We start from the raw sequence: 24,048 nt of genomic DNA, 5'->3' as shown, positions 1-24,048 counted from the left end.
AGACAAACATAGGCTTATGGGTCACTTGATCAAGTTTACAAAATCAAGGAACAGCTTGTGTTTATGTAGACTATGCATTTAGGTGAAGCAGAAGTCACACTTCAAGGTTATGCAAAGACAGAACTGACCAAAATATTGCAGGATCTTCTGACATTATACGCCATCAGCACTTGTGGTGAATTCCTTCAATTGTCAACTGGATCGATTTCTGATTGGAATGACATCCTCCAAGAAGCAGCATCTTGCAACATATCTGCAATTTTCATTGAGTGGAGATTGCAGCAGTCCTCTGGTTCTAAGAGGTGGCATGGGTTTTCAAATGTTTTTTTCTAAAGCTTCCAGCAGGAGATTTGGCATGTTCTGTTTATGTTGGGGCGTGTAGACATGATGCCGGAGATATTTGTACAAAGAATTAAAGTTCAAAGTAGAAACAAAGACACCACTAAGTTAGGAAGCAAAATGGCAAATGCGGATGGTTTTGAGGCCTTTATCAGGACCTGGAAAACACTGCTTTGTGTCACTTTAATTAAAGGAACAAATCGGAAAGGAAAAACCAAGGGCAGGGTAGTGGGCAATGAAGAGAAAGCCTGAACTCAGGCCAGTGTGGGAGCAGGGTAAGAAAGCACAGCACGTATGGCAGTACACCATTCAGAATTTCTTTGACTGAATGAGAAATAAAATTGGTTAGCACAAGGAGTTAGTGCTGCAGGATGCTTCCACTATTAAAATTTGCAGCAGCTATTAAATCAAATTCAAGATATCAGAGTGCCACTAATGAAATCTGTATGCATCCAGTTCTTGCAGAGTACCTGCATTAGCAACTCATGCTGATGAGCACATCTTCACAACACTGGATTAATGGAAATAGAAAACACTCTTCTCACCTTTTGTGAGTGTCCAGTCAACTGCTGTTAGCATTGCCTTTTCAAGAGGATCACCAACTAATGTCCCATCATCCATCTGTACCAGTGAATGACATGTTGCCACCACTCGGTGCGTCTGCAGGGGAATCTCAGATACTGGGACTAATTCTTTTCCTTCCCTGCAACAGAAGTGAAAACAAAATCCATTTTCTCCCAAAATGCAGCAGAATTAATCACACTACACATTCAAACCAAATTTTTAAACAAATTATAGACAGTAGAAGGCAGCCGTCGATCCCAGGGGATCATGGGTTTGTGCCTCTGGTGGACTGTATCCTCTCCAGGGTGCAAGCCTGGATGGGAAGATTTGAAGAACCGGCTGTTGCCCATGCAGCACGCTCCTGCTCTCCACGTCACTGATGCAGTCCAAGGGAAGGGCAAGCACCAATACAGCTTGGCACCAGTGTCACAGAGGTTGCTAGAGTGAAGTTGTAAACATCAAATTGCCTTAGGGACGCCGGATTTCTTTCTCGGGGCTTGCTCCCGAAGCCTTTCCCATGCGTGGATATGGCCGCAAGGCAGCTGAGGTTTAAAATCAGTGTTTTCCTTCTCCAGATTGTAGACAGATGCTTAATTTAAAAACTACCTTTCCATTTGAACAATTAAGTCTTTCAATAAACATTTAAAAGTGGGTTGAGATGATTCAAACAGCAACTCTTACGAGTGCAGAACTCGTTTAGGAACTGTTTTCTCATTGTGTAATAAACACTAGCTGTTTGAAAATCAGCGCATCAGTAACATGAAGTTTCTCCACGTTCAAGCCCTGCAGTAGAATCTCCAGAACAGATGCTGCAACTAGGATTTTGCTCCATACCCAGACAAATACAGTAGATTCCAGTTAACCGGACCATTGGTTAATTGGGGCAATTGCTTATCTGGGACAACTCTTCAGGAAAAACAAACTGAGAAAATAACCGGGATTCCTTTCATTTATTTGGGACACAATGTCACTTAATTGGGGCAGGAGACTGTTGCTGCCAGTTTCTAAGTAGTGTCAGTCGTATACGCAGGGGTCCCCAACCTTTTTTGCACTGCGGACCGGTTTCATATTGACAATACTCTTGCGGACCGGCCGACCCAGGGTGGGGGGGTAGGGTTGCCAACGGTCAAGAGTAGCAGTCAAATACGTTGGGTTTACCCAAAGACTACAATGACCATGAAGCCTTGCGCGGGCACAAGTGCGCATGTGTGACTACGATTTTTTTCCACAAATCGATTTTGCCGATTCTGTTCCGGTGGGGGGGGGGGGGGGGTTGTTAATCACGACCGGAATATAGGTGATAAGTGGCTAATACACTCAATTTCGTTTCTAAAAGGGTTTATCTAACGAATTTAATATTAAACACACAGCACATATTTTCCTTGCATGAATATAGCGATAAGTCAATTATCAGGGGAGGACAGGGGAGCTTGAAGTAAGTGTTGAAAAAACTTCCAGTAGAAGTGCTAGAGGCAGGTTCGATATTATCACTTAAAGAAAAATTGGATAGGTACATGGACAGGAAAGGAATGGAGGGTTATGGGCTGAGTGCAGATCGGTGAGATTAGGTGAGAGTAGCATTCGGCACGGACTAGAAGGGCAGAGATCGCCTGTTTCCGTGCTGTAATTGTTATATGGTGATATGGTTATATAAGTCAATAGCATCATAACATTTTAAGTAATGTTTGAATATTAAACACAAAGCACGCATTTTCCCCGTATGAACATATAAAATCATTGCAACACACCAGTATCGCTGAGTCAGTGTTTCCCTGCAACAACACGGTCCTATCGAGGGGTGAAGGGAGACAGCGATACTCAAAGGGGGTTCCTTATGTCCAGTCTATTCCGCAATTTAGTTTTCCCTGCATTCATTGCAGAGATATGTTGGAAATGGAAGCAACGCTTTTCAGCCCGCCGTCTTTTGCAAGCTCGAGGAGTTGATCTCCTTCCCGCGCTGAAGTGGATGATGCACAGGTAATGACCTCGCGTGTGTTCAAGCTCAACAGCGGGCGTGACAGGGAATGAGGAAAGGTGCAGCTGACTCATATAGCCAAATCATATCGTTTCCTCGCGGCCCGGTAGCGCTTGCTTTGCGGCCCGGTGGTTGGGGACCGCTGGTATACGTGTCCTGTGGCCATTAGACACTATACTATGCTTAGAGCAAACAGTTTTTAAATAGATCAATAACATATGTTTGTGTTTAAAAAGCAGTGATTCTTGCCACTGATAGCTGGTGAGAAGTAAACAGCAAGACAATTGCTCAGTGCAGTTTCAAGCCCTCAGGCTTGGAAGTGCCAGAAACAGCCTGGAGTGAAAAATGAAACAACTTCACTGCTTCAAGTTAGGAAGTATGCAGAATTTGAAGGTATCGACAATCATCTTGAATGTTTACCTTTGGTCCTCACTGAACACTCAGCTCTCCCGTGTCTCCAAGTAGCTGTTATGTTTTGTTTCAACAAGTGGGGAAAACCAATTGAGGGTAGCAGGCAAGTCTCATAATAGGATATTATGAGATGGGATATGTCTGTCCTAGCATGCAAAGCCATCTCCAGCAGACTAGGTGGATCAGATCTACAGTGAGATCCAACTGCCAGTCAGTTGGTTCTACAATGCTATGTGGAGCGAAGGGCACAATTGAGGCACAGAAAAAGTCACACTCATCTACTGCAGCCAGGGAAGAGTGGAACTGCCCCAGTGCACAGCTTTTCCACTTCAAAAATTCTCCAATTCAGGTTTCCTGTCATTGTCAGATATGGTGGACAACCACCAATAACATTGGTAGTGTTCTAATTTATTCGGTATTTCATTTAAATGCATAATTTGATACTCGATTGAATGGTAATTAGTATTTTTAATCCTTTGACTATTTCCATGAACCTTTGCTAATTGGGGCAGCAGCTTATTTGGGCCAAAATGTACTGGTCCAATGTGTCCCAATTAACTGAAATCCACTCTACTCTACAAACACATCAACAAATACCAATTCTCTTCAATTGCACAACCAACCTGCATGGTGATTAAGATTCTGCAGGCAGTCCAAGTAGGATAAGCTTTGCATTATTTGCAGAATTTTCAGTAAAATGTCTTAATTGTCAGGTCTTAGTATTTGCATGGAGAAGGAGCTGATGGGTCACCTTCTTGAGTACCAAGAGCTGACTTGATACAATGTAGTGCCTTGCTGGGTCACAACAGAGTTGAGCTTTGGTGTAAGCTTGTCCATGCTGACCACACTGAGTGAGGCTGACAAGTAAGAAAAACTCCAGGTTTTGGAAATCTAAACAATTCTTTTTCTATGTAACAAAAACAGACAACTTAACAGGTCAGACATTGTGGAAAATGTTAACACTTCAGCCAAAGGCAAGCCTTTAAGAAACAGATTTCCTTCCTTAAAATGCGGATCTAAACCAGCTACAGAGTTTTGGAGTTGTACAAAACCTTAGTGAGGCCATATTTGGAGTACTGTGCACAATCGCAGTCACCATAGTACAGCAAGGATGTGGAGACTTTGGAGAAGTCACAGAAGAGGTTCACCAGGAAGTTGCTTGCCCATATTAGTGGGTACAAAAATGCAGGAGAGAATGGACAAACTTGGATCATTTTCTCTGGAGTTCAGAGGCTGAGAGGAGACTTAATAGAAATGTATAAAATTGAGAGATACAGATAGAATAAATAGTTTCGACCCCAGGATGGAAATGTCAAATACTAGAGAGTGTTGCTTTAAGGTAAGAAGGGAAAAGTTTTAAGGAAATGTGCAAGACAAGTTTTTTTTTCTAAAAATAAATCCATAGCAAGTGCCTGGAACATACTGCCAAGAGGCAGTACATTCCAGACACTACCAGCTCATGTCAAGCAATTACACCCATGTGACCAATTAACCTCATCAGTACATCGTTAGAATGTGGGGTGGGGGAGAAACTAGAATACCCAGAGGAAACCCATACGGTCACAGGAAGAGCATACAACCTCCTTACAGACAGTTGCATAATTGAACCCGGATCACTGGCACAATAATTGTGTTATGCAAATCACCATGCTATTGAGTTGTCACTAGTTCACTTGGCATTATGACGGGCACAGACACTGGGTCAAAAGAAGTTTCTGTGCTACACTGTTTAAAAAGCTTTAATATTTAACAGCCTTGTGCACATTTTCACTGATAAGGCTTTTAGTTCAAGAATTAAAATTCCAGTCTTTAACCTGCAGAGTGAACCAGGGCCACACAGTTATTGGGTAAATAGTCCAGGCATCTGTAGTATAAGTTAGTAACATTGTTGTAATAATATTTAACAAACATTTCACGTATGGAACAAAGCTCTAGTTGGACTATCTTTAAGTTATTTTTCCACCTGTCACTGAGCAGATAAGAGTCAGAATCCTACAGTACAAAGACAGGCTCTTCAGCCTACAGTCCATGCTGACCAAGAGTTCCATCTAAACCAGTTCCCTAAATTTGTCCCATATCCCAACCTTGCCTAGCATGTCCCTGTCCAAATGCATGTTAAAAGTTGTTGATGTACCTAGCTCAACCTCTGTCAGCTCATTCCTTGGTGAAGAGGTTGCCCTCAGGTTTGTATTAAATGTGTACAGCAATAAAAAATTTTAAAATGAGAGGCGAATGGTAACAGGGTAGGGAGTCCAAAGCTACAGACATAATCTTAGAGAGGGGGATAAAAAAAAAAGATATAAAAGGATCTGTGGGGCAACTTTTTTCATGTAGAAGGTCTTGAACATTCAGTGAGCTGCCAGAATTGGCTGAGGCAGGTCCAACAGCACTATTTAAGCAGTACTTCGTCGGTACATGGAATAGCTGGGTTGAGAAAGATATGGGCTGAATGCAGATCATTGGGATTAGCATAGACAACATAGTCAGCATGGACTTGCTGGGCTGAACAGCCTATATTCCCGCTGTATGACTAAATCTCCTCTCTCACCTTGGGTCTATTCCTCCTAGTCCTTAATTCCCAAACCCTGGGAAATTACTGCATTTATCCTACCTATGCTCTTCATGACTTTTTACACACCTATAAGACCACATTCTCCTATGCTTCAATAAAGCCCCAACCTGCTCAACTCTCTCCATAGCAGTCCCTCAAATCTCTTCGGCACTCTTTCCAGCTTTTAATTGCATCTTTCCTATAGTAAGATAACCAAAACAGAACAATTTTCCAAATGCAGCATCACCAAAGTCTTGCACAACTGCAATAGCAACCCCAAGTACTATACTCAATACCCTGACAGATGAGGGCCAGTGGAGCTTTTTCCACCATCCTGTCTACCTACAATGCCAATTTCAGGGAACTATGTACTCTGTTCTACAACACTCTCAAGGGCCCTACCTCACTGAGGGTTTTACACTCATCTTCCCAAAATGCACCATTTATCACTAAATTGAATTAAATGCCATTTGCCATTCTTTGGTCCACTTACCCAGCTGATTAAGATCCCACTTTGAATCCTGATAGCCATCTTCATTGGTTTATGAGACTACCTATTTTCGCATCATCTGCAAACTTGCTAATTATGACTTTCACATTATCAAACAAATAATTGACATGGCAAATAGCAAAGGGCCTAGCATTGACCCCTGGAGAACACTAGTCACAAGATTCCAGTGCAAGAGAAATAATCTTCCATCATCACCCTCTGCTTCCTTCCATCAAGCCAATTAGCTAGCTCATACTGGATCCCAGGGAGACATAAAAACACCAAGTTAACACACCTCTGTGGCCAGTAGGGATCAGTTCTCATGTATTAAATAACAGAAAAGTGCAAATATGACCTGATAAGCAGAAAGTATCCATTGATAGAAGTTGGTTGTGAAATGGAGTGGAGAAAGCTTATCAGCCAAGTTAAACACAAGAGATACTGTAGATGCAGGAAATCCAGAGTAACACAAAATCTTTGAGGAACTCCGATCAGGCAACGTCTATGGCAAGGAATAAGCAGTTGGTGTTTCAGACTAAGACTTTTCATCAGGACCGGAAGGCAATCAGGCCAGAGAACTGAAAATATTTGGAGATTGAGAGCACGTGAAATGTCAATGTAGGTGGGAGGGGATTGAACCAAAGGGGATACTATAGAGTTGGGCTATGCAGACAAGTTCAGCAAGTCTGGAGCAGTCAAACAATGGGCCTTTACTAATAAATGGGTCAAAACATAAACTGTTTATTCAATTTTGTAGATGCTGCCTGACCTGCTGAGTTCCTCCAGCATTTTGTTGTGTTATCAGCTAACATTTCTTCTTTTCAAATCTTTTTATTGTTATATTATACAGGAAAAATAACATGAGTACATTGAAGTAACAACCCTTACAATGTCTCAAAAAAGATATTATCTTAAAGATCAAAAAAAATTTTGTCTTAACAAAAAAAACCTACTAAGCAGAAAAGTGAGAAAAAAAAAAGAACCCATTAGGTGTACAACCCCGGAGTCATGCGTCATACAAAAAGCTTCTAAAAAATAATCATCAAACCGCCAGCTAACATTTCTTAATGAGGTTTAACAAATTGGCTGCATCCTGTGTAACACACAACACAGCAGTATCCAAGAAAAAGGAGAGTGCTGGAAAAGCCCAACAGTTACATCTAAATTGGCTTAAGATTGAAAAGCAGTCATTATCATGAGGCTTAGAAAGACAGAGCAAGGAGACAAGCCTTCTGTCCACTGAGTCCAAACTGCATTACATTTATATTAGTCCTACGTTAATCTTATTTTAAATTCTCCCCATGTTTCCATCAATTGCATCGTCTCTGATCTGGGCCGACAATTACGTGCTGGGCAGCACCTAATTAATTAGCATGTTTATTTCGGCTTTTTTCTTAAAGATGTGCTAGGTGCCTCCCGGCTACCGCTGCATTCTCTGCGAATCGGTATCTGTCCGCGGCCTGGGGGTTGGGGTGGTGGGACACTGGGGTGTCATCTCATCATCATCTGTTTCCATTAGAGCAGGCAGCTCATCTTCTATGTCTGCCTGCCTCGATGTCGAAGGTCAAGGTTCGTCATCTGCTGTGGCTGATGTGGAAGGCTTGCTTGACTGCTTAGCCTCGCGCATTTTTAGATCATACAGTTCTTTGTAAGCACTCAAACCATCCTGCAAATATGCTTTAAACTGACATACCCTTTCAAAATTAAAGTCGTACTTTATCATTACTCATTCGGTTTCGATTGTTCTCCTTTCCTCTTCCAATTGCACCAGCTCTTCATCTATCAGTTCTTGGTCATGGGATGCCAAAACCTGTTCAACATCATCTTCGTCAACTTCCACAAGCCAAACTCACTTTGTCCTTACTTCGTTCACCACGATTGAAACACTTAATTATGTCTAGTTTTACGCTAAGTGTAACACCTTTACGAGTCTTTTAGGCTTTTCCGATACCTTAGAACTCATCTTGCTAACGGCTGCTCACAGGCACGTGTTTAAACAATGCCGGCGAGAATGCCGTTCCAAATCCAAGGGACAGCGGCTGCCCAGGGATTTTTTTTTTGCATGCTGATTTTTTTTAAAAATGCACGCTGCTTTTCCCGCGCCCTGCCTTTTTTCGTAACAGTGAAAACACCTTCTGTTAGCGAAAACAGGGAACTAATGTAGGTCTTTCGTAACAGTGAGGTTTTGTAAAGCAAATGTTCGAAAAGCGGGGGACACCTGTAATCATTTAAGATCATGTTTAGGGACAGAACACATCATTGCCTACCTGTATGATGCCATACAACAATGGATAATATTAAAAAAAGAGTGGGAAAAGGAGGTTGGCTACAGAGATAGAGGAGGTTATACGGAATGAGGCTTTGGAGTATGTTAACTCCTGTTCCATCAATGCCAGGCATTGTTTAATACTATTTAAAATCCTACATAGATTACATTACTCAAAAGTAAGGATTTATAAAATATTCCCAGAGGTGTCCCCAATGTGTGAGAAATGCAAGTTCTCAGAGGCAGATTTGTTACATAGTTATGCTTTATGTCCCAGGATACAAGAGGAGTGGAAGCAAATATCTGAGGTCCTATCGAAGGTACTAAAGGTTCAGATAATACCAGACCCCATTTTAATAATTTTTGGAACTTCTGCGAGGACAAAAATTCCAGGCTACCCAGCAACAACTCCTGACCTATGGCATACTTAACGGAAAGAAAGTCATACTGATGTTCTGGAAAAAGGAGGAAACTCCATCACTCAAAGAGAATGGCTGGCTGCATTAATGGATACTCTGCATCTAGAGAGGATAAGATACGTTATCAAGGGCAGACTCAAGGAATTTGAAAAAACCTGGCAATCATTATTGTTGTATTTAGAAGAGATCGACAGCTGAACTAAGTGTGGGGAGCGGTAGGACCTAACCAGCACATACGGGAGGGGTGAGGGGAGGGTAGGGCTGGGAAGGGGAAAGGAGACAGGGTGGTAGGGTTTCCTTTGCTTTTTGCTTACTATACATAGATTCTTTTGATTTTCATTATGTTGTTATAAGGAAAAGAAAAAAAGTATTGTACTTTAGGACATTGTCTGTTGTGGTTAAAGTGATGTTGCTTCACAATGAAAATATTTGAAAATAAGAAACATTTTAAACAAAAACTGGGCAGCAAAAAAGGAAATGATATTTAATTCAGAACGTATGTGATAGTGCAACCAAGCAAAGAAAAAAGATCAAAATATGTTCAGTTTGGGGAAAAAAAAGTAAATTAAAAGCTACACACATCAAAGTTGCTGGTGAACACAGCAGGCCAAGCAGCATCTGTGGGAAGAGGTGCAGTCGACGTTTCAGGCCGAGACCCTTCGTCAGGACTAACTTAAAATTAACTTAAACTAAATTAAAAGCTACTGTGGCTTCATTTATGCTGGACTGCAATTTCCATATAGTTCTCTAGGTGTCACTGTTGGCCACTGAGAACAATTTAGCAGTTGACCAAAGCCTTTTTGTAAGGTTAGGGGTCTCAGATCTCCTATTTCAAAGCCAAAAATCCTCAGATCCATCAGTTTAAGTACCTAATTGAGCACAATCTTAAGATTCCATCCCACAGACTATGCTATGAACCAATCCTTAGCCACCTGCTCCATACTAATGAACTCCACATGGTGCCTATAAGAGGCAAAGTTTACTGCTCAAGCAAGAATGTAGGGCCTTGTAAAAAGTATCCCACTCCCAACCCTTTGTTTACACAAATGGTATTACAATCAAGGATTTTGATCAATTTAGCTGCAGATTTTTAAATTTATGAATCACATGCTTTTTTCACGGAGTCCAAAAAAACAGAAAATTGTAAAGCATAAAAAACTAATTCAAAAACTAAAATGTCAGCAGTTCAAAAGTACTCAACTCCCTTTGCTCAGTACTTAGTTGAACCACTTCTCACATCTATTACAGCCAATAGTCTTTTTGTACAAGTCTATTAGCTTTGCACAACGTGACAGAGCTCATCCTTTATTCCCTCTCTTCAGCCCCACTCCCAGCCCTTTGATGCCATGTCCGATCAAGGACCTGCCAATCTCTGCCTTAAATACACCCAACAACCTGGCCTCCACAGCTGCCTGTGTTAACAAACTCACCACCCTCTGGCCAAAATCTGTTCAGTGATGCTTTGCAAAGTCTTCACAGGCAAAGACATGATTTTTTAAAAATTAAAGCTAGAGCTTCTTCCTTGCCAGTCTTACGTAAATACCTTTTTGTGCAAGGCCTTTGAGATTGTGGAGCCAAGAACCTCATCTCCCATGCAGCCACTGACCTGCAGCTCACTCAGTGATTGTTGGCATCACAAATGCCATCCTTCTCCAGCAACTTAGTTTAGGGGACAGCCTGACCTGGGCATTGTAGCTGTGGTTTCATTTTTTTTCCCCACCATTTCACGATTGTCTGAGGTCCAATGTATGTTCAATGTCTTTTAGATGGTCTTGAACCCTTCCCCAGATCTATGCTTCTGTTATTGTTTCCCTGACTCATCTTGGATGTTCCCTAGCCTTCATTTTGGTTGGGTCTGTTGAAAATCTACCAGACTGCTGGTCCTTACAAAGAGAGGGGACATTTATTCTATGAATTCATTTAAAACACGTAACCCTCTACATAAATAAATTGTGAGAGTTTCTAAGGTAATACATATATTGCACCCAAGGCAAGTTAGCATAGTAATTACAAAGGAGGTGAATAGTTCTTCAGCCTCAATTTTGGTTGCTAATTTTTAGTTAATTATTGACAAGGGTTGGAATTTTCCTTTTGATTTAACATGGATAATGTTTTTTAGATTAGCTCAAAAAATCCTACTTCAACATATCTTAAACTTAGAAAATGAGACAGTAAAATGGGAAAATAGTTGTGTGAGCTGAATAATCTTGCAAGGCACTATAAAAGGTTGCAAATGAAATTTTTCAAAGTCTGCTTGCCATTGTGATTTCTTCTTTGTTTTCTTATATTTTTTGTTTTCCTTTTTAATATTACTGAAAGTGGTTTAACTCTGCTATAAGTAATTCAGAAATTTACTGAAAGTCTCCTTGCTAATGGTGACTCCATAATTATTTTTTGAATTACTGAAAATGGTTTAACTCTGTTATAAGAAGTTCAGAACTTTATCGAAAGTCTCCTTGCCATGGTGTCTCTTTCAGACTCGATTTGATTATTTAAAATGGCCAATTGCTATTTTTTTCCTTTTTTTTTCCTGTTTTTTTATATTTGTTTTCCTTTTAAATTTAATTTTTAAATTACTGAAAATGGCTTAACTCTGCTATAAGTTCAGAAATTTATTGGAAGTCTCCTTGCTATGGGGACTCCTAAATTAATTTTTAAATGACTGAAAATGGTTTAACTGCTATAAATTGAGAAATTTTGGAAAGTCTCCTTGCTATAGTGTCTCCTTCAGACTCGATTTGATTATTTAAAATGGCCAACTGGTACTTTTTTCTCCCTACAAGCAACACACATCAAAGTTGCTGGTGAACGCAGCAGGCCAGGCAGCATCTGTAGGAAGAGGTGCAGTCGACGTTTCAGGCCGAGATTTCTTTTCAAATTTTTTTAATTACTGTATTTTTTTTCTTCACGGATATGGTAATCTGGATTATTATTTCAAGTTAAGTCTAATACTTTTTGATAGTACTGTTTTCTTTATGTATAATTTTAATTCTAAGTGCATAAGCTCTCCAGGTTTTTTTTAAAAACTGTTAATTAAACGGAGCTCATGAAGCTATACAGAAACTGGAAGTTGAGGTTAGGGGTAAAGAGCTCGCTGCTGTTCTTTGGTAGCTTTCTTGCTTTGGGTTCTGAGTGGGGGAGGATTTCCTAGTGCCAACATTATTTAAACAATTCTTAGTTATCCTTTGTTATTCATGACCTTTTTTGTCTTGATTTTGTTTCTTACTTTTGCCCCAGAGCTGTTATTAGAATGTTTGTCCATATTTATGCTTACTACCCTATATGATTTTTTTTATATGACAATGGTTAGCCCGTTGAATCTTACAAGCTGGAATGTTAAGGGATTGAACCATTCTGCTAAAAGGAAGGTGTTTTCACATAAAGCAGCTCAAAGCTGACATTACTTTTTTGCAACACATATTTGTAGTTTTAATAACTCTCATTAACCAGAATGATCCCTTTGAGCTTCACAACAAAATTTCGGATACAAATGGTCGATTTATTATTGTCTCTGGGAAATTGTGTAATAATAGGGTAGTCTTGCTAATTTCTATGCTCCCAATTCAGATGATATGGATTTTTTTGACAGTTTTTTTTTCCTTTACTGTCTGACTTGAGTTTATATTCTCTCATATTGGGTGGTGAATTTAATTGTTGGTTAGATCCAGTACTGGATCAATCTTCTTCTGTTCCCAGACTCCCTAATAATTCTGCTTTATTTATTCACTCCTTCCTTTCTAATTATGTTATTTCTGATGTGTGGCGTTTTTTTTCCATCCTACTGAGACAGATTATTCCTCTTTTCACATGTCCATCATACTTTTACTAGAATTGATTATTTCTTAATGGATAATCAACTGATTCCATCTGTTCGCTCTTGTGACTATCAGAGTACAGTGATTTTAGATCATGCTCCAAATACCCTGTCCATAAATTTCCCTGGTCTTCCTCAAATGAACAAACATTGGTGTTTTATTCTGACCTTGCTGTCAGATAATGAGTTTGTAAAATTTATGAAGGACCAGATAACTTTTTTTTAAAAGTACTAACATGTCATCTGAAATCTCATCCCAGATCATCCGGGATGCCATGAAAACATATTTGAGGACTCAAATAATTTCATATACTGTGAATCTGAAAAGAACGATCTACTTAGAGCATTTAGACTTAATTGGTCAAATTAAAGCAAAAGACCAATTATATGCCCAGACCAAAAATCCTGAATTGTGTAAGAAGAGAGTAGAACTTCAAACTAAGTTTGACCTCATCTCCACTCGGCCGATTGAATGCCAACTTCTTGAAAGTAAGAGCTGATTTTATATTCATGGGGATAAGTCCGGTAAATTTTTAGTTAACCAACTAAGACGCTCTAAAGCTAAACAACAAATCACAAAAGTTCGAATGGGAAATGGGAACATTACTTCGAATCATTCTGATATCAATGACACATTTAAGAACTATTATTTTCAGTACGCTGGATGAACTCAGGTCAGGCAGCGTCAGTCAGAAATGATGATTCGATGTTTTGGGCCGGAACCCTTCATCAGGACTGAAGAATGAAAGATGAGGAAGGACTTGAAGAATGCTTGTAGCTTCAGTTGAAAGACCAGTAATGTGAAAGACAAAGGGATGGGGGAGGGGAAGCATTGACGTCATAGCCCTGAAAACAATGGGTAGTAGAAGAAGGAGGCGGAACCATGAGGGAGCTGGGGGAGGGGGTAGAGTGAAATAGGGATAGAGGAAGGGAGGGGAGGGAATTACCGGAAGTTGGAGAATTCTATGTTCATACCAAGGGGCTGGAGACTACCTAGACAGTATATGAGGTGTTGCTCCTCCAACCTGAGTTTAGCCTCATCATGGCAGTAGAAGAGGCCATGTATAGACATATCTGAAAGGGAATGGGAAGCAGAGTTGAAGTTGGTAGCTCACCGGGAGATCCTGTCTGTTGTGGCAGACAGAATGGAGGTGCTCGATGAAGCAGTCCCCCAATCTGCGTCGTGTTTCACCGATGTAGAGGAGGCCGCACCGGGAGCACTGGATGCAATAGATGACCCCAACAGACTCACAAGTGAAGTGTTGTCTCACCTGGAAGGACTGTTTGGGGCCCTGAATGGTTGCAAGAGATGAGGTGTAGGGACAGGTGTAGCACTTACACTGACAGGGATAAGTGCCGGGTGGGAAATCAGTGGGGATGGACGTATGGATAAAGGAGTCGCGGAGGGACCAATCCCTGCGGAAAGCGGAGAGGGGTGGAGAGGTAAAGATGTGCTTAGTGGTGGGGTCCTGTTGAAGGTGGTGGACTGATGCTGCCCGACCTGCTGAGTTCATCCAGCGTACTGAAAGTGTTGCTTTGATCACAGCATCTGCAGATTATTTTGTGTTTAAGAACTATTATTCTCGACTTTATACTTCTGAATCTTTAAATGAGAATATCTCAGTTGAGCATTTTTTAAATAGTTTAAATATTCCTTCGCTCTCTTCTGACTTTAAAGCAAAACTCAATGAACTATTATCATTAGAGGAAATATCATCTGCCATCTCTGTATTACGGTCGGGTAAATGTCCCGGACCTGATGGCTTTTCAGCAGAATTTTATAAATCATTTCTTCACTGCTTTTGTCTCAATTATTTTTAGTTCTATCCCATTGTTTAAGCATGGTAAATTGCCTGCATCATTTAATGAGGCATACCTTAAGAGGCAGTGATCATAACATGTTCACTGTGAAATTTGAGAAAGAGAAGCCGAAATCCGATGTGTCGGTATTTCAGTGGAGTAGAGGAAATTACAGTGGCATGAGACAGAAACTGGCCAAAGTTGACTGGAAAGGGACACTAGCGGGAAGGATAGCACAGCAGCAGTGGCTGGAGTTTAGGCAAGTGAGGAAGGTGCAAGACAGATATATTTCAAAAAAGAAGTAACTTTCGAATTGAAAAAGGATGCAATCGTGGCTGACGAGAAGTCAAAGCCAAAGTTAAAGCAAAGGAGAAGGAATACAAAGATGCAAAAATTAGTGGGAAGATAGAGGATTGGAGAAGTTTTTAAAAGCTTGCAAAAGGAAACCAAGGTGGTCATTAAGAGGGAAAAGATGAACTATTAAAGGAAGCGAGCAAATAATATCAAAGAGGATACTAAAAGCTTTTTCAAGTATATAAAGAGTAAAAGACAGGTGAGAGTAGATATAGGACCGATAGAAAATGATGCTGGAGAAATTGTAAAGGGGAATAAGGAGATGGCGGAGGAACTGAACAAGTATTTTGCATCAGTCTTCACTGAGGAAGACATCAGCAGTATACCGGACACTCAAGGGTGTCAGAGAAGTGTGTGCAGTCACAATTACGACAGAGAAAGTACTCAGGAAGTTGAACAGTCTAAGGGTAGATAAATCTCCCGGACCAGGTGGAATGCACCCTCATGTTCCGAAGGAAGTAGCTGTGGAGATTGCGGAGGCATTAGGAATGATCTCTCAAAAGTCGATAGATTCTGGCATGGTTCCAGAGGACTGGAAGATTGCAAATGTCACTCTATTTAAGGGGGCAAGGAAGCAAAAAGGAAATTATAGACCTGTTAGCTTGACATCGGTGGTTGGGAAGTTGTTGGGAGTCGATTGTCAAGGATGAGGTTACAGAGTACCTGGAGACATATGACAAGGTAGGCAGAACTCAGCATGGTTTCTTTAAAGGAAAATCTTGCCTGACAAACCTATTGCAATTTTGAGGAAATTACAAGTAGGCTAGACAAGGGAGATGCAGTGGATGTTCTATATTTAGATTTTCAGAAGGCCTTTGACAAAGTGCCACATGAGGCTGCTTAACAAGATAAGAGCCCACGGAATTACGGGAAAGTTACATACGTGGATAGAGCGTTGCCTGATTGGCAGGAAACAGAGAGTGGGAATAAAGGGATCCTATTCTGGTTGGCTGCCAGTTACCAGTGGTGTTCAAAAGGGATCCGTGTTGGGGCCGCTTCTTTTTACGTTGTACATCAACGATTTGGATTATGGAATAGATGACTTTGTGGCTAAGTTTGCTGATGATACAAAGATAGGTGGAGGGGCCGGTAGTGCTGAGGAAACAAGAGTCTGCAGAGAGACTTGGATAGATTGGCAGAATGGGCAAAGTGGCAAATGAAATACAATGTTGGAAAGTGTATGGTTATGCACTTTGGCAGAAGAAATAAATGGGCAGACTATTATTTAAATGGGGAAAGAATTCAAAGTTCTGAGATGCAAGGGGTCTTGGGAGTCCTTGTGCAGGATACCCTTAAGGTTAACCTCCAGGTTGAGTCAGTGGTGAAGAAGGCGAATGCAATGTTGGCATTCATTTCTAGAGGAATAGAGTATAGGAGCAGGGATGTGATGTTGAGGCTCTATAAGGTGCTGGTGAGACCTCATTTGGAGTACTATGGGCAGTTTTGGGCTCCTTATTTAAGAAAGGATGTGCTGACGTTGGAGAGGGTACAGAGAAGATTCACTAGAATGATTCCGGGAATGAGAAGGTTAACATATGAGCAACGTTTGTCCGCTCTTAGACTGTATTCCTTGGAGTTTAGAAGAATGAAGGGAGACCTCATAGAAACATTTCGAATGTTGAAAGGCATGGACAGAGTGGATGTGGCAAAATTGTTTCCCATGGTGGGGGAGTCTAGTACAAGAGGGCATGACTTAAGGATTAAAGGGCGCCCTTTCAGAACAGAGATGCGAAGAAATTTTTTTAGCCAGAGGGTGGTGAATCTATGGAATTTGTTGCCACGGGCGGCAGTGGAGGCCAAGTCATTGGGTGTATTTCAGGCAGAGATTGATAGGTATCTGAGTAGCCAGGGCATCAAAGGTTATGGTGAGAAGGCAGGGGAGTGGGACTAAATGGGAGACTGGATCAGCTCATGATAAAATGGCGGAGCAGACTCAATGGGCGAATGGCCGACTTCTGCTCCTTTGTCTTATGATCTTATGTATCATTCTTTTAGCGAAAAAAGGCAAAGATCCGACAGAGTGCTCTTCATATAGGCCAATTTTTTAAAATTAAATATCAATGTTAAAATTTTGGCTAAAGTTTTGGCTCATAGATTAGAAAACATCATACCTTCTATTATTTCTAAAGATCAAACTGGTTTTATTAAAAATAGTCTTTCTTTTTTAATATACAGTGCTTACATTTAATATCTTATATTAACCCTCAACTGGGATTCCTGAATGTGTTATTTCTCTTGATGCGGAAAAAGTGTTTGATCGCGCCGAATGGAATTACCTTTTTGCAGTTTTAGGGAAATTTGATTTTGGATCAAGTTTTACTACATGGATTAAATTGAAATATTCATGTCCCACCACTTCTGTTCTGACCAACTCTCAGCTATCCCAGTCTTTCAGTCTTAAACGTGGCACTCGTCAAGGTTGCCCTTTAAGTCCATTACTCTTCGATTTGGCTATCGAGCCACTTGCTATTGCGTTTCGTAGCTGTGCTGAAGTGACGGGAATTTGGAGGGGAGGTGCTGAGCATAAAGTTTCCCTTTATGCTGACGATCTTTTACTTTTTATATCAAACCCGACTACCTCCTTCCTTACCCTCAATGTTTTCACTTCTTAATAAACTTAACCAACTTTCTGGTTATAAACTTAATTTACATAAAACTGAACTCTTTCCCATCAATAGAGAAGCACAAGCTTTAGTATTCCACGATCTCCCTTTTAAAGTAGTTAAGAATCAATTCACTTATCTTGGTATTACAGCAACAAGGAATTTTATGAATCTTTTGAGAAAATTTTAACAATCTTCTAAACGCTACAAAACAGAGTTTGACACAGTGGTCACCCTTGTCTATGTCTCTTGTAGGTCGTATTAATGTTATTAAAATGTATATCCTTCTTAAGTTTTTGTATCTATTTCAGTCTTTACCAATTTTTATTTCTAAAGCTTTTTTCGATGGGTTAGATTCTATTATTTCATCTTATCTATGGAAGGATAAACATCCTAGACTTAATAAAGCTCATGTTCAAAAATCTAAAAAGGAAGGTGATATGGCCTTGCCTAATTTTCATTTATATTATTGGGCAGCCAATATTCGTTCTTATTTTTTGGTCTTTCTTCCATAATAAGTCTGACTGCCCAAAATGGGTGCAATGGAGTTGAACTCTACTAAGGATCTTTCAATTCCTGCACTTCTCGGTTCCACACTTCCTTGTCATTTGCCTAGACATATTGTTAATCCCCTTATCAGCCATACTTTAAAAATATGGGCTCAGTTCAGAAAATTTAATGGTCTTCATGGTTTTTCTCTCTCTAGTCCTATTTTACACAATCATCTTTTCCTACCTTCTATGCAGGTTTCAACATTTTACAACTGGCATAGAAAGGGTATTAGACACTTTGAAGATCTTTTCATAGATAACTGTTTTGCAACTTTTCAACAATTGTCTGTGAAGTTTAATCTACCTAATACTCATTTCTTTAGATATCTTCAAATTAAACATTTCATTAACCCTCTGCTATCAAACTTTCCTGAGATGCCTGAGCAAAATGTTCTGGATTTGTTTCTTTGTATCAATCCATTGGGTAAAGGTTTACTTTCTGCTATTCCGGATAAGTTAGTGATTTTGAGGCGTGCCCCTTTCGATAAAATTAGAACTGCCCCGGAACAAGATCTAAATATCTCCTTATCCGATGAGGTTTGGGAATTAAGTCTGTCAACTCAACCTCTATTATGTGTTCGCCACTGCCTTTTGCAGTTTAAGGCTGTACACAGGGCTCTTATGTCTAAAACTAAGTTATCGCGGTTTTATCCTGACATTAGTCCTGTCTGTGATAAGTGTAAAGGGGCTGAGGCTTCCCTTATTCATATACAGTCATAGTCATATATTGGACCTAGCCTAGTCTAGGGAAACTTTGGAGAGAAATTTTTTCAACCCTATCTCATATTCTTAATTGCCATTTAGAACCTAACCCTCTGGTTGCTCTTTTTGGCACCCTGGGTGATGTAAATTAGCACTTGAGTCCGACTAAATGCTGAACATTATCTTTTGCCTCTCTCTTGGCTAGATGGTTGGTTCTCCTTAGGTGGAAAGATGCTGTCCCACCCACTCATGCTCAATGGCTTAGTGATATTATGGCCAGTTTAGACCTTGAAAAGATTAATTATTCACTTCTCAATTCGGACATAAAGTTTCATAAGGTGTGGGCACCTTTTCTCGAATATTTTCACAATTCTTCTTTAGGGTAAGTTTTTCCTTTTTTTTGTATGCTACAATCCCTTACTTCCAGCTTTTTTTTTGTGAGTTATACGGTTGTTGTGAATTACATTATACTTTTGGTAGTCGGCATTATACTTTCTTTTTTCCTATATATATTTACAGTTCTCTGGGGTTGAATGCTCTGATTGATTTTTTTTCTTTTATATGCACAATGGTTGGCCTGGGTCTTTATTTTTTCAGTGGGAGGTTGGGGTGGATACTAATTTTACATAATTCTCTTTTGGCTGCTTTTTCTTCTTATTGCTATGAATTACATATTGGATTTGTTTGTTTCGCACTGTATAAATCTCCATTTTATCGTTGGGTTCGCTTTCTGTAGTTTCTTGTAGAAATGCATTTTAAAAATTAATAAATAAAAGGTTGCAAATGATACAAAGATTGATGGTGTTGTGGATACCTTAGAAGACTGGCAAAGAATACAACAGGGTTTATCAGAAAAATGGCAGATGGAGCTTATCCTGGGTAGCTGTGGAGTGTTGCACCTTGGTAGGTCAAATGCAAAGAGACAGTACACTGTTGAGGGCAAGACCCTTGAATGTTGGTAAGCAAAGGGATCTTTAGATCCAAGTTCATAACTCCTTGAAAGTGGCTACAGTGGTTAAAAAGGCATAAGGCATTCTTGCCTTTAATAGTTGAGGCATTGAAATCAAAAGCCAGGAAGTTAGGTTGCAACTCTATAAAACTTAGTATGGCCGCAAAAAAGGAGAAAATCTATAAATGCTGGAAATCCAAAGCAAGACACAAAATGCTGGAGGAATTCAGCAGGCCAGACAGCATCTCCGTATCTGCTGCCTGGTCAGCTGAGTCCCTCTTGCATTTTGTGTTGCTCCAACTGCTGTTGGAGTATTGCATACAGTTCTGGTCACCCCATGATAGAAGGAACTTCGAGGCTTTGGAGAGGGTGCGAGAGAGATTTACCAGGATGTTGCCTGGATTAGAAGGCATGTGCTAAAACAAGAGGCTAGACAAATTTGGGTTTTTGTCTCTAGAGAGGAGATCTGCTAGATGTTTAAGATTATGAGAGTAGTAGACAGAAAACTCAAAATTCAAGTAAATTATCAGAATGCACATATGTCACCATGTACAACTGAAATTCATTTTCTTGCAGGCATACTCAATAAATCCATAATGGAATCAATGAAAGCCCATACCAACTGGGCATTCAACCAGTCTGCAAAAGACAAACTGTGCAAATACAAAAAGAAATAATAAATAAATGAACAAGCAATAAGTAGAGAACATGAGATGAAGGGTCCTTAACAGTGAGTCCATAGGTTGTGTGAACATTTTAGTGATGGCGCAAGTGAAGTTGAGTGAAGTTCAGGAGCTTGATGGTTGAGAGGCAATAACTGTTCCTGAACCTGGTGATGTGAGTCTTGGCCTCCTGCATCTTTTTCCTGAGAAAAGAGCAGGTCCTGGAAAGCTCCAAAGAGAATGGAGAGCACAGGTGATTGAAAGATCAAAGGGACATGGACTGGAGTGTGACCAGCAGCCATGCAATTGCACCCAAGGAAAATGTCAAGGCCTCTAGGAGATGAGTACAGAAAACTAGCATGAAAAGGAATACACACCTGAGTCCAGCAACACCTCGGACCACTAGGTTGTCACTTGTTAGAGTGCCAGTTTTATCGAAGCAGCAGAATTCGACTTTCCCAGCGAAGGGGATTCGGAAAGGTTCCGTACAATACACATCTAAAAGAAACGCAAAACATTAGCACTCTTTCCCTGATACCAACCAGCAAAACCCAGTAGTGCTTAAAGCAAAGCTTATGGCAATACCTTACCAGAGGACCTAATTTTACAACCACTTTCTACTTTGTAACAATGATTACAGGGGAAAAAAATTGCCATGGATGTAAAGTATTTCAGGCAAAGGCCAAAAAGGGAAAAAAGGAAACTAATCTCTTCTGCAGAATATTTATAATTATCAGCTTTATAAGGAGTGTAGCAGAAATTCACTGGCATTACTGGAACTTCAAGGTTTAAATTACAAAGGATAGAGATTACATAATCTCTTGTAATCTCTGGAGTACAGAAAATTAAGGGTAAATTGAGATTATGTAGGATTTTGAAGAAAATTGAGTAGATGTGGCAAAACTTTTAGCTGATTGTGGAAGTTTCGGGTGGGACGGGTAGGAGGACTGGTGGTACACCACAGAAATAACAAGGAGAGTTGTGGACTTGTCCATAACTGAAAGACAGGCTTTTCAGCAGTGAAGTGCTTTTTTTAAAAAAATAATTGAAATTTAATTAATTGGTGTTACATTCACTCATGTAAAGCAGGGGTCCCCAACCTTTTTAGCACTGCGGACAGGTTTAATATTGACAATATTCTTACGGACCGGCCGACCCGGGGGGGGGGGGGGCGGGTAGGGTTGCCAATGGACAGGAGTAGCAAATAGGTTGTGTTTACTCCGTGAAAGACTACAATGACCATGAAGCCTTGCACAGGCACCAGTGAGCATGCCTGTACGTGCCAATTTCTTTTTCCAAAATTCGTTTTCGGTGATTCTGTTTGGCCGGGGGGGGGTTAATCACGACCGGAATATAGGTGATAAGTGGCTAATACACTCAACTTCATTTCTAAAAGTGTTTATCTAACAAATTTAATATTAAACACACAGAGCATATTTTCCTCGCATGAATATAGTGATAAAGTCAATTATCAGGGGAGAACAGGGGAGCTTGAAGTAAGTGTTGAACGAACTTCCTGCAGAAGTGGTAGAGGCAGGTTCGATATTATCATTTAAAGAAAAATTGGGTAGATATATGGACAGGAAAGGAATGGAGGGTTGTGGGCTAAGTGCAGGTCGGTGGGACTAGGTGAGAGTTGCGTTCAGCACGGACTAGAAGGGCAGAGATGGCCTGTTTCCATGCTGTAATTGTTATATGGTTATATAAGTCAATAGCATCATAACATTTTAAGTAACGTTTGGATATTAAACACACAGCACATATTTTCCCCGTATGAACATATAAAATCATTGCAACACACCAATATTGCTGAATCAGTGGGAGCCCTGGGCTAGTTTTCCTGCAATAAGACGGTCCTATCGAGGGGTGACGGGAGACATCGATCCTCGAAGGGGGTTCCTGACGTCCGGCCTATTCCGCAATTCAGTTTTTGTTGCATTCATTGCAGAAAATTCCGCTTCACAGAAACATGTTGGAAATGGAAGCAACGTTTTCAGTGCTTTCGTGGCTATCTCAGGATATTTAGCTTTGACTTAGATCCAAAATGCCAGCAGAGATGTTACGTCAAACATACTTTTCATCCCGCCGTCATTTGCAAGCTTAAGGAGTTGACATCTCCTTCCCGCGCTGACATGGATGATGCGTGGGTAATGACCTCGCATGCGTTCAAGCTCAACAGTGGGCGTGACAGGGAATGAGGAGAGGTGCAGCTGACTCATATCGCCAAATCATATCGTTTCCTCTTGGCCCGGTAGCACATGCTTTGCGGCCCGGTGGTTGGGTACCGCTGATGTAAAGCTTCAATTGTATCAAAAAGAATATGATACCAGAACACCTAGAAGCAGTTAGGATACAGATGAACCATAACCGAATTTAAGTAACCCAGGATTCAGGCATTGAATAACCTGCTCCTGCTCTTCCGTACTCATTTCAGGCTTTATTTCCAATTTTGTGTTCAAACTCAGCAAAACTTATAAACTCTTCTCGGGCTTCAAGCTGGGTACAGGTATCGATTATAACGGATGTTTTCAATGACAAACTATCTTCTTCAGCCAACTCTGCAATCTGCATCATCCCTGAAGAAAACTGGCAGAATTTGTAATTGAAACCTCTATTATAATTGATACCTGTACCCGCTTGAAGCCAGAGAAGAGTTTTTTTTTTAATCATATACACTGGGAAAGCACTAGATCCTTTTTCAGCACAACTGATTTCAGTGCCCCAGAGTGAGGAGGGTGACTAACAGAAGTACAGGAGGCATGAGGAAAAACCAGTAATAAACTTGTGCAAGCATTGAATGAGTGATTGAAGCATTTCATTCATGGCACATCATCTCTTCTTCTAGTATTCTATTTATAACACTGCCAGTTTGTAAAAATACAATAAACCCCTTCTGCTGTCTTAACCAATCTTCCATCCATCCTATATTTATTTTGCCCAACATCACATTAACAATTGAGACAACATACGCATTCTCTCTTCTAACTATAAGGTTAACTACTAGGAAAGTTAAGATGACTACTTAGTTGCTAATGACAGCCCTCCAAACTGCTAAGGTAGTTTAGAGGAACTCATGAATGGACTGCCTTGATTTTCATTGTGGTGATGCAAGAATGTTTGCTGGACAAAGTAAGCTGTGGTAAATATATTAGATTGGATGGAGGGTTTGTTAAAAAATAACATGGGGAATAAATTGTAATTTAGCTATGGATTTGTGGATTGTTAAAAATCTATGGATCTGCCAAACATGAAATCAGTTTCATTAAAATAATGTGCATACTTCCTGATCTTTCACGTGGCATGTTATCACATTCCCTACAGATTCTTGAATTCTTTCAGCAAAAAAATATAAATTTTCCGATTTCCTCCTGCCCTTCTTTCTTGACCTACTAGTGGGATACTTTAGAGTAGTCCTGAATCTGGAGAATTTCAGAAAATTACAAATGCATCGATAGTTACTAGCTTAAGATACAGGCAATTAGACTCAGGATGTCAGATTTAAGTACCTTTTACATTTAGTACCTCGTTCTGATATTATCTATGTACTCAATAGATCCTTGGTCCACCAACATCATTGACTCCTACAGTGGTCAGATCA

General features: G+C 40.3%; 1 protein-coding gene across 1 annotated transcript in view; it reads right to left on the bottom strand.

Moving 5' to 3' along the window:
• The window catches only part of atp13a1 (ATPase 13A1), a 103,079-nt gene that overhangs the window by 31,255 nt on the left and 47,776 nt on the right, over positions 1 to 24,048 (bottom strand). The window contains exons 12-13 of the mRNA XM_063035883.1: positions 20,828 to 20,948; positions 885 to 1,042 (exon numbers count right to left, since the gene is read on the bottom strand). Of these exons, the coding sequence (XP_062891953.1) occupies positions 885 to 1,042; positions 20,828 to 20,948 (279 nt within the window). The remainder of the gene's footprint in view (positions 1 to 884; positions 1,043 to 20,827; positions 20,949 to 24,048) is intronic.

Source organism: Mobula hypostoma, chromosome 29, assembly GCF_963921235.1.
Source record: "Mobula hypostoma chromosome 29, sMobHyp1.1, whole genome shotgun sequence".
Taxonomy (NCBI): Eukaryota; Metazoa; Chordata; class Chondrichthyes; order Myliobatiformes; family Myliobatidae; genus Mobula; species Mobula hypostoma.
Note: the sequence above shows the minus strand (reverse complement) of the source record. Positions and strands in the feature narration are given on the sequence as shown.